Here is a 10,608-nt window from a genome sequence, read left to right as displayed (position 1 = left end):
GGGGCGGGGCCTGGGATTCCTGGATGGGGTGGGGCTTGCGGGGCGGGGCCTGGGATTCCTGGATGGGGCGGGGTCTGTGGCCCGGGGCGGGGCCGGGGCGGATCCTGGTGGCCCGGGTCGTCCAGGCCCACCCGAGCGCCTCCTCCAGGCAGCCCACCCACGCCGACGGGCTTGGCTTTCCACCCAGACGCGTGCTCCACCCGGGGAAGCCTGCTAAGTTGAACGGAGCCAGGTCTTTTCCAGGGAGCTAGGCCCGGATCGCCCCCCTCCAGGTCCCAGCCCGCACCCGCACCCGCACCCGCACCCGCGTTCGTCTTTTCTCATTGCGCCGCCGTAGCTCCTGGTCAGCGGTGCCCGGAGCTGCGGACCCGCCCCGTGCCGCCCACCGAGCCCCGCCGCAATGGGAGCAGAAGCGCCCCAGGCCGTCCCCGGCTCTCCCCCAGCCAGCGTCCTGGCCCATAAGGAAGCCCTTCGGGGATTGTGTAAAAAAGACAGTTATTCATCAGAATGCGAGCCGTCTGGGCGCGGTCTCCTGGCGGGTGCAGTCAGCGGTCAGACCGCTGTGGCGGGTGCCCCTGGGTGCTGGTGACGGGGTGCTGAGCCACCTGCTGGCCCGCCCCGCCCGCCCGTGCTGGTGCACTGAGTAGTGCCCACTCACAGGCTGCTCTGGTCAGTGAGGAGAGGGTGTGCGTCTCATTTAAGGATCCACCAGCGATTCCTTTACATCTTGGTTAGTGTCTGTGTGTGTGTTGGACCTGGGGCTTGAACTCAGGGCCTGGGCTCCGTCCCTGAGCTTTTCTTTGCTCAAGGCTAGTGCTCAGCCACTTAAACCACAGCCCCATTTCTGGCTTTTTTTTTTTTTTTTTGCTGGCTAATTGGAGATAAAGAGTCTAATATAATAGACTTTTGTGTCCAGGCTGGCTTTGAACCACAATCCTCAGGTCTCACCCTGTTGAGCTGCTAGGATTCCCAGCATGAGCCATGGGTTCCTTTTAAACTGAACTTGAAAGGATGAACTGTAAGCACACTGGTAAGGGAGCCAGGGAGGAGCCCGTGGTGGGTGTGCACAGGGGAATATTCTGGGTTGCTGCGCAAGTAATTTGTACAGGTAGAGAGGATAGACAGGGTGCTCTGAGTGCATGTGGAAGACAGATGGTTGAAGACTATTTTGGTGTCCAGGCAGGAGTAGTAGCGGTTTACAGTAGGAAGGCGTCGATAGGGAAGGGGACAAGAGGAAGGACTGGAGCGCATGCTAGGTAAAGGCAGCAGGATTTGGTAATGATTGGGTTATTACTGGCTGGTGGGGGGGAGCCCATGAGACCCCAACCCTTAGGGTTGCTTCAATTCACGGTTCGGACCAAGGCACATCCACACACAAGGAAATCACAGACCTTTCCATGTGACACACAAATCAGCATTTGTGTTTGCATTTAGTTCTTACATGGGAGGCTTTGTGCAGCCCCTCCACCAAGCGTTTCGAGTGCTCTCGGGAAGACTTGATGTAAAGTAGAGTCTATTCCTTTTGTACTGGTGACACGGACTTAGCCCCAAGGCCACCACACTGAACAGTAGCAGGTTCGGTGTGGAGTCCTCCTTGAACTGGTTACTGCCTCCCCTCCCTAAAGCAGGAAAGCTCACCGAGGGAGCTTTCCCAGACCTCCAGTCACGGGAGGTGAGCGCGGCACTGCAAGTGCACCACAGGGAGCTGGCTGGCGAGGATGGAGGGGCCGCCAGGGAACGCTAGAGGGGCGCTCACGGTTGAGTTGAGTCTAGAAGACAACATGGGGTTCACGTTACAGTACGGCAGCCCAGAGCGGAACAGCGCCCGAGGCAGACTGTGAGTTCGAGCAGAGCGAGTCTGAGACGTGCCTTCCCCTGGCTGTGAGTTCGAGCAGAGCGAGTCTGAGATGTGCCTTCGCCTGGCTGTGAGACTGTGTGGCTGAGGTTCACTGAGTCGCAGTGGCCTTGCCGTGTGGCCGGGTCTTCGGCTCTAGGGTGGCTTGTTGTACCAGCTTGTCAGCGTTTTCAGGCGTCCACTGGTGTTTGGTACCCTGCCTCCTTGAGGGTCTTCCCCCCACCCCCTCACGCCCCGAGGGGTGCCGGGGTGCTGCTCACGGTGCTGCTTCAGATGAGGAAGCCTCTGATACGGTGGATTATTTAGCCTCTGGTGGGAGTGGGGTGGAGTTGGGGAGCCCCGAGTCAGAGGGGAGACGCACGGTGAGCAGCCCCCTCAGGAGGCTGACAGCAGTGCATTGTGGGTTAGAAGTGGGAGGAAGGGGATGAATCTGAGGGTCAGAAAGACAACATTTGCTACAATCATTTGGAGAGGTAAGGAAGAGCAGATTGGGAGGAACTCGATTTCCAGTGACCAGACAGGGCTAAAAGGTGCTGAGGACTAAGACACGATTGCTTGTTAGCAGTAAGAGGGGTGCTGATCCGGGATAAAGTTTAGTGTGTGTTTATTTGATTATTCAGAGCACAGTGGTCAAGTATAAGTGACTGAGTATATAGAAATAAAGAGTAATTGTTGCTCCTGGAGAAAAGGTTATTGACTTTTTGAGTTGACTTTTTAAGTTGGTAAGATTCAGATGCTTGCTTTTTGTTTTTGTCTGTTTGTCTTTTCTTTTTTTTGGGGGGGGGGGTCCTGACATGGAGCCTGAACTCTGGGCCTGGGCACTGTCCCTCAGCTCTTCCGCTCAAGGCTAGCGCTCTACCACTTGAGCCACAGTGCCACTTCTGGCTTTTTTTTCTGCTTATATGATGCTGAGGAATCGAACCCAGGGCCTCAGGCATGCAAGGCAAGCGCTCTACCACTGAGCCACCTTCCCAGCCCTGTGTTTGTCCTTTTTGTGTGCTGCTTATGGGGCCTGAACTCTGGGCCTGGGTGCTGTCCCTGAGCTTTTGTGCTCAAAGCTGGTACTCTACCACTTGAGCCTTTTGTTTGTTTGTTTGTTTTTATCTGGCCCAGTCTGCTAACCAATGCCTGTAATAATACCAGCTGCTCTGAAGGCCAGGGCGGGAGAACCATGACTTTCAGACCAGCCTGGGCAACTCAGCAAGCTCCTGCCTCAAGAAACAGAACAGGCACGGTAGGGACGCAGCGCAGTGGTAGAGCACTTGGTGAGGCAGGGGCCAAGCCCCAGGAATGCCAGCATTTTCTATGGACTCATTAATACTTCCACTATCGTACAGTTTTCCAAGCCTATAATTGTATTTCACTTAATGATTGAAGTGACCTTGTAACATAGTTGAGTCAACTCCCTCAAAGTAACAAAGGGTCATAGAAGTAACAGCTCTTCCTTTGAAGTCCAAAGTTCAAAGTGTTCTACTGATACACACACACACACACACACACACACACACGTATACTGAGTCAATATTATGTTAACTTTCTGAGCTAAGTGATGGAGTGGACCTGAATTAACTTGCACATTGGCTATTTTGAAGTGATTGAATGTTCTCTGTCTCCTGTCATGAGAAAGATGTTCAGGTTTTATAACGTTTTAAGTAAAACAGAAATCCGAAAATCAGAAAATGTCAAAGTGAGTGTGATAGGTAAAGGCCCTGGTCCAGACCTTATTGCCGTGTTAACTTTGGTTGCTTTCTCAAACATGTTGGATGCAATGATCTCCTCTCTCTCTCTCTCTCTCTCCCCCTCTCTCCTTCCTTCTCCCTCCCCCAATCTCTCTCAGGTGATCACTGGTGGACACTACGATGTAGACTGCCGACTAGAGGACCCGGACGGCAAGGTGCTGTACAAAGAGATGAAGAAGCAGTATGATAGCTTTACCTTCACAGCCTCCAGAAATGGGACCTACAAATTCTGCTTCAGCAATGAATTTTCTACTTTCACACATAAAACCGTGTATTTTGACTTTCAAGTCGGAGAAGACCCACCTTTATTTCCCAATGAAAACCAGGCCAGTGCTCTTACCCAGGTAAATAAACTAGTTAAAAAAAAAAAAAAAAGAGCTAGGCGCCGGTGGCTCACGCCTGTCATCCCAGCTACTCAGGAGGCTGAGATCTGAGGATCGTGGTTCAAAGCCAGCCCGGGCAGGAAAATCTTTGAGACTCTTATCTCCAGTAAACCACCAGAAAACCGGAAGTGGCGCTGGGGCTCAAGTGGTAGAGTGCTAGCCTTGAGCTGAAGAGCTGAGGGACAGCGCCCAGGCCCAGAGTTCAAGCCCCACAACTGACCAACAGTTTGATATACAAAAGCATAATAGGCTCTGTGAGAGTGAAGGGGTGTAGAGGTCAGAGCTCACAGTCCATCAGCCTTCCACTGCTGAGACAAATACCTGAGGTGACCAGGAAAGGTTTGCTTCAGCTCCCAGTGACCTTTCACCCCCTTCCCCTAGACTCCGCCCCTCCAGGCTCCAGCCCCTCTCTAGTGTGTGGTGCTAGCTGTCAAGTCTTTGGCATGGGGGCTTCTGGGGGACACAGCTCTCACTCAGTAGAAACGGTGGTGGTGTATCGGGGAAGCTTAGGAAGGCTGAGAGTCGGCGTGCTGTGCAGGGCGTCTGCGGCTGCTAGCTTGCATCGGATGTTAGGAGCAGGTGTCACGGGGGCCCAGCCGCCCGGCCTGCCACGTGCTTGGGCACTGCTGTCTGATTCCACTGCGTCTGCCTGGCCCTCACCCCAGGTGACCTGCTGAAGAGTAGTAGTGAGTCATCCGAGGAAGAGAGGTGTGGAAGGGAAATTGGGTTTGGTTTTGAGGAAAGGTTAAGAAGAGAAAGAACTTTAAAGCCACTGAGCAGGTACTGCTTTATTTCCAGTTCAAATACAGTTCTTTTTTTTTTTTGCCAGTCATGGGGCCCGAACTCTGGGCCTGGGTGCTGTCCCTCAGCTCTGTGCTCAAGGCCAGCGCTCTACCACATGAGCCACAGCGCCACTTCTGGCTTTTTTTCTTTTTGCTTATGTGGTGCTGAGGAATCGAACCCAGGGCCTCAGGCATGCAAGGCAAGCGCTCTACCACTGAGCCACCTTCCCAGCCCCTCAAATACAGTTCTTAACACTCAGAATACTTGAGGTCATATCTGAAAGCTGCCCAGCCGCGGGGGAAGGCAGTCATTGGTCACCTTGCGGGCACAGCCTCCCCTGGTCTTCCGGTGCTTCCGGGTCCCTGCGGTCTCCTGCCCACGTCCAGGCGTTATGACTGTGCAGCAGCCTTCACTCAGGTGCTTGAGTTGAGGCGAAGGCGTAAGCAGGGTGCGTGTAGCTCCTCTTGTTTTAGGAAATGTTCTCTTCAGTGCTTCGGGTGAGCACACGTCCTTAAGGCTATCGTTTACGTCCTTTTTTATATTTTTATTCCTTCTCTTTTTGTGTTAGCATGTATTAATTGTCCAAAGGGGTTCTGTTTTTCCACGTGTGTGTGTGTGTGTGTACATGTGTATAATGTGTGTGTGTGCGTGCACGCACGCATGCGTGTGGACTCCGGTCAGCTGCACTCTCTGTTAGTAAGTACCCTGCATCTGCTCCTTAGTGGATTTCGCTGTGTGGGAAGGAAGCTTGCTTAGTGAGTTCCTGGCTGCTGGACAGCGGGTCTGAACGAGGGCTCGTGTGAGTGCTGGTGGACAGGTCAGCCGGGGCTTGGGACCAGAGGCGAGGGTGAGCCTGCTGGCTGAGCGCGCGCGGAAGCACTAAGCACGCTGACTGCGGTGTCCCTGTTTAGATGGAATCCGCCTGTGTCTCCATTCACGAAGCTCTGAAGTCTGTCATCGACTACCAGACTCACTTCCGACTGAGGGAGGCCCAGGGCCGGAGCCGAGCCGAGGATCTGAACACCAGAGTGGCCTACTGGTCCGTGGGAGAGGCCCTCATCCTTCTGGTGGTCAGCATCGGGCAGGTGTTCCTACTGAAAAGCTTTTTCTCCGATAAAAGAACCACCACGACCCGCGTCGGATCCTAGCTCCGGTGGGAGAGGCGAGGCCCGGTTGCCGTGGTGACAGGCCGTCCTCTGATCTCCGGACCGAAGGACCGCCGCTGGCAGCTTCTCAACCCTTCACTCTCCCCAGAGAGAGCCGAGGGCGCGTCCCCAAACTGCGGAGGATGCCTTTTTACCTCCTAACGGTGGAAACCCTCTGGGACTTACGTGGGCTGTTCGTGATCAATATTCAACACCAGTGATCTACTTTTTTCTCGGTTGTTTGTATCTACTCTTCACACACTAAACTTTGGTATTCTGATTCCTTTTAATCATTTAAAAATACTTTTCTTATAGGTAGTTGATATTTTTAAAACCTTAGGTTTAACGTCTACATGTTATGGAGGAAGAGAGCTGCCTTTTAATTGTTTATAGTGAATAAAGTTGTGTTTTTAAGAAAACCAAATGTGATCTAACTAGCCCAAGCCCTGTTCTGCACTGCTTATTTTTATGAGGGACAAATCTTACCGTAGAAATGTTAGTTAATATTGATACAATATTAATTGATATATCATGTTATAATTTATTTCTCAGTAATTATTTCTCAGTAATGCCCAATTTTTTGTTGTTTGGGTTTATTCTAAAATTTGTAACTAGCACTGTGTTTGGGCTTTTTTGTTCTGTTTTATAAAAGCATTCTGACCCCACAGAAAATAGCTTAGTAGAGTTTATATAGACTTGATTCTCAGACTGTGCTAACAAGTACAGTGAGCAAGTTTCTCTGGGTTGACTACACTCATGGTGTCTCCCGTGATTTCACAAAGAGACGGCGGGTGGCATGTCATCTTACCACGTGTAGGCTGGCTCTGGCTTTTTGTGCTTCAGGTCATGCATTTGAGTTGGCGGTTGTGACATTAGTAGTGTAAGTGCCACACTGCCGTGTGGGTGTGAAGCACTGAGAAGCTTGAGAGGTGTGTTTTCTGTGTTCGCTCGTTTTGTTTCTAGAGTCTCTGGTTAGCCTAAAGCGATTTATTTCAAAAGTTAGAATGCTTTGTGTGTTACCTATTTGATAATCTGCATTGTACTTCACTGAATGAGTATTAAATAATTCATAGTCCATACCCTGTCGGGTTTGGACTGTTTGTGTCTTAAAGCTGATACAGATTGACTTGAGTGAACCAAAATGTTGTTCTGGATACTCCAGGATAGAATATGAGATGGCGGAAAATTGGTATCATGTGGAGAGACTGGGGCATTTGATTCCTAGGACTCTGAATGGCAATTCTAGTCACTGAACGCTACTGACTAGAAGAAGTTGACTCTCAGTTCTAAGCTGTCTTACACACACACACACACACACACACACTCACACGTTTGCACATTGGAGCAGAATGAATTGAAAGTGTCATGCTTGTCGCAGTGTACGAGGGCGAATCTGTTTTCAGCACTTTGAAAGAGCTAGTCCTTACACACTCTTTGTTAATGGGTTACGAAGAGCCGGTTAAGATGCGGCAGGTTTTATCTGTTGGGCCCTGGACTGATGTTGTCCTGCGGCTTTCTGTGAGACCGATCGGGAAGCTGAAAGGCCTGGCCTCCACAGGATCGAGCCCATGGCATATGTAAAAGGTTCTTTTCTGGTTGCCTACGGACACCGACGTGCTGAGATGCTTGTGTCATTAAAGAGCCAGGTGCGGATCTTACTGTGTTTGGTAGAGACAGCGCACTCCTCTAACGGTGCCTCTAAAAGCTTCATGATGCGAGGCTCTGTCCATAAGTAACTTTTGGTGAGGGTATCAAGACATGGGCCTTGGCCGCAGGTGGACACCTGCTTCTCACCCATGTCCACCCCGAGTGGAAGAGGGCCGTGTGCACACGTGAAGCAGTGCTCCGTCCTCCCCCGCTGTGTCATCCGGAACAGCCTCTGCTTCTGTAATCCTTCCATACGGAGCTGCAGAAGTGAGTTTCCCAAGTATGTATGGTCGGACATGATGACTGGGAAATACATGTTGGAATACCGTAGTTATATAGATTTTTAAAGTAGAGGAAAGGATGGACAGTGAGTTGGTATGCAAGTTTATACTACAGTTTCAACCTGGTGAGGGTAAGTTTTGAGGTATTACTTTGCTAATAATCTATGAACATTCTTTTTTTTTTTTTCTATTAAAGAAATGGTTTGTAGTTCACATCTTTCATCCGGGCTTCTTGATCATCTTCAGAGAAAAGGGGACTTTAAAGGAGCTTTATTCTTTAGAGATATTTAAGTCTACACTCTCTGTTGTCTGTTTCTGTCTGTAAACCTGACATTTGTAATTCATTAGAACAAAGCAGACCCCCATGACTTGTTTTCAGAAATTAAACAAATTAATATATAAACAATTCAAGGAAATTTTTTTTCATTTACTTTCGAAAGAAAAGGAAATTTCTCTTTAAAAGCTAGCTCCATGGGTCTGCACTGACCACTTTCTTGAAGAATAAAGATGAAATCTTTGCGCAAGCTGACTCGGCGTGTCTCTGTCGGGCCTGGCCTGTTACGCGCCTGGTGAGCGCAGTTGGTAGGGTTGGACAAGAGAGGCCCCACCCGCTTTCCTACGTGACTTGTACCCGGCCCCTACGAGGCTCTCGAGTAGATTCTTTCAATTAACTCACTGGTCAGCTTTTCCCTCCGGTCTGACTCCGGGACACAGTTCTGCAGGAGTGGCAGGGAGTGGGTAGGTATAGATGGGTGTCTGTGGGACGCCTCTCCTGGACGGGACGGCGTAGGTGCATTACCGCACCCTCCCTCGCAGTGTTCTTCCCGGGGCGGCGTGGCTAGCGCAGCTTCAACGCCAGCCTTCGCAGTTGGGCCTGGAGCCCACTGTGTGGACACTGTGTGGTGTTGCCTTCAGTGAAGGGCGGATGGACCCCGCCCCCCTGCATCTCCCCTGAGCCAGCGCTCTGCCTGTGGACTTCACTGTTCCCACTCACTCATCTGCCAGAGCAACCTGCTTTAAAGTTTTACTTACATGGTCCTTAAAAACTACACATGCCCACCATGCCTGGCATCCTAGCTACTCAGGAGGCCGAGATCTGAGGATCCCAGTTCAAAGCCAGCCCAGGCAAGAAAGTCCGTGAGACTCTTCTCTCCCATAAACCACTCAGAAAACTGGAAGTGGCGCTGTGGCTCAAGGGGTAGAGCGCTCGCCTTGAGCTGAAGAGCTGAGGGACAGCGCCCAGGCCCAGAGTTCAAGCCCCATGACTGACAAAAAAAAAAAAAAAACACATGGTAGGGAAGGGTGTGTGCCCATGTCATCACGAGCTGACCCCAGGAGCCTCACCGGCTTAATGGAACAGAAGATAGCGATGCAAGTTACTAATAGCACAGGTGTTGGAACAGGATGGACCAGGGTCCAGGGCATAGCCAGGTCCACCAAGGCCGGGTCAGCACTTGAGTGGTTCAGTGACTGGTTCAGGCATATGGTCTCCTCACCTCTTGCCAGAAGTTGAAAAGCGTGTTCTTGGGCTGCAGGCAGGGCATGACTGGAATGCAGGGCGCTGGCCTAGCCATCCCCAGCATGGCCAGAAACAACATCAACAACAGAAAAAGCAAAAACAACAACGTGCTTCTAACTTAACCGCAAAGGTGGTACTTTGATCTCTTTCAAGACTGAATTCTGCAGGGAAAGTACAGGGCAGCCGATCCTATTTTTCCGTGCTTGTTCCTCCATCGGATGGAAAAACAAGTTTAGAAGTCGAAGTAGCGCTGCTCTGCCATCTTGTCTGTGCTGGCGATTGCTAACAGCTCACTACCATCCTGAGAAAGGTAAACATGTATGATTTTTTTTTTTTTTGGCCAGTCCTGGGGCTTGAACTCAGGGCCTGGGCACTGTCCCTGATCTCTGTGCTCAAGGCCAGCGCTCTACCACATGAGCCACAGCGCCACTTCTGGCTTTTTTTTCTTTTTGCTTATGTGGTTGAGGAATCGAACCCAGGGCCTCATGCATGCAAGGCAAGCGCTCTACCACTGAGCCACCTTCCCAGCTCCCAACATGTGTGATTTAGGGAGCACTCTAAGCGCAGGGTGATGAGGAATTACCATGTGATCGGCACCTTGTTTGTGCGTTGACATCCCTGTGTCTAATGTCCTTTCAATGAGACCAATCTTCCTTGTGATTCTCACACCTTTTACAACGTTTCTTCCAACCACCACACGCGGGTACTTGGCTCTGTGCTGTGTCTTCCTCTGGAGCTTGGCTAGCGCTGGTGGATGACTGAGTTCCTCACCGTGGGCTGTGACAGACGCCATCTTCCAAAACGTTGCATTCTGCTGACTAGGTGGGGTACTACAGGTATTCTTTAGGGACTGCCCCCCCCAGTCCAGAGTTGCTGGAGTTGGAACCCCAAGGTGCGGGCTCTGGGGTTTCCCGGTAGGAGGGAAATTAAAGGGGGAAGCGAGGAGGATCTTGAATTTGCCTACTGGTTCTCCAAACCCACTTCCCCTCCTCCCCCGCGCCTGGAGGCCAGCAGCTGCTTCCTCCTGCCCAGACTAAGCACAGCGCGGCCCAGCCCGGCCGGGTAGGCCATAGCACGCCGTGCCCTGGAGCCGAGGAGAGGAGACAGGCCGGGGGCTGCAGACCAGGCAAGATGGGGCCGGGGTGAGCTGGGTGGCAGCCAGGGTAGAGAGCACCAGGTCCCGGGCCTGGCCTGGCGGCTGCACCCTGGACAGAAGCTGTGGGTGAGGGAGCTGGCAAAAGGCTTTAACAACCTTC

The 10,608-nt window shown here is 51.6% G+C and overlaps 2 protein-coding genes across 2 annotated transcripts in view; both read left to right on the top strand.

Annotated features, from left to right (window-relative positions):
- The first annotated feature begins 400 nt into the window (after window positions 1–400).
- LOC105985462 (transmembrane emp24 domain-containing protein 7-like) lies at window positions 401–8,357 on the top strand. Its single transcript, XM_013016012.1, has 4 exons — window positions 401–551; window positions 1,961–2,217; window positions 3,693–3,938; window positions 5,672–8,357. Exons 1-4 carry the CDS (start codon window positions 401–403, stop codon window positions 5,906–5,908), a joined length of 891 nt encoding a protein of 296 aa, XP_012871466.1. The 3' UTR covers window positions 5,909–8,357.
- Window positions 8,358–10,198: 1,841 nt separating this feature from the next.
- The window catches only part of LOC105985511 (TIR domain-containing adapter molecule 2-like), a 9,032-nt gene continuing 8,622 nt past the window's right edge, over window positions 10,199–10,608 (top strand). Inside the window, exon 1 of the mRNA XM_013016084.1 lies at window positions 10,199–10,478. The gene's annotated coding sequence lies outside the window, so the exon portion shown is untranslated. The remainder of the gene's footprint in view (window positions 10,479–10,608) is intronic.

This window comes from Dipodomys ordii, unplaced genomic scaffold, assembly GCF_000151885.1.
Source record: "Dipodomys ordii isolate 6190 unplaced genomic scaffold, Dord_2.0 Scaffold29, whole genome shotgun sequence".
In the NCBI taxonomy this organism is placed as follows: Eukaryota; Metazoa; Chordata; class Mammalia; order Rodentia; family Heteromyidae; genus Dipodomys; species Dipodomys ordii.
Note: the sequence above shows the minus strand (reverse complement) of the source record. Positions and strands in the feature narration are given on the sequence as shown.

Excerpts from the sequence above, each read along its gene's own strand:
- LOC105985462 (XM_013016012.1), top strand. The coding sequence starts at position 401 with ATGGGAGCAGAAGCGCCCCAGGCCGTCCCCGGCTCTCCCCCAGCCAGC. Across the intron at positions 552-1,960 it reads CCTGGCGGGTGCAGTCAGCG|TGGCCTTGCCGTGTGGCCGG; the intron begins GTCAGACCGCTG and ends ACTGAGTCGCAG. Across the intron at positions 2,218-3,692 it reads AGTCAGAGGGGAGACGCACG|GTGATCACTGGTGGACACTA; the intron begins GTGAGCAGCCCC and ends AATCTCTCTCAG.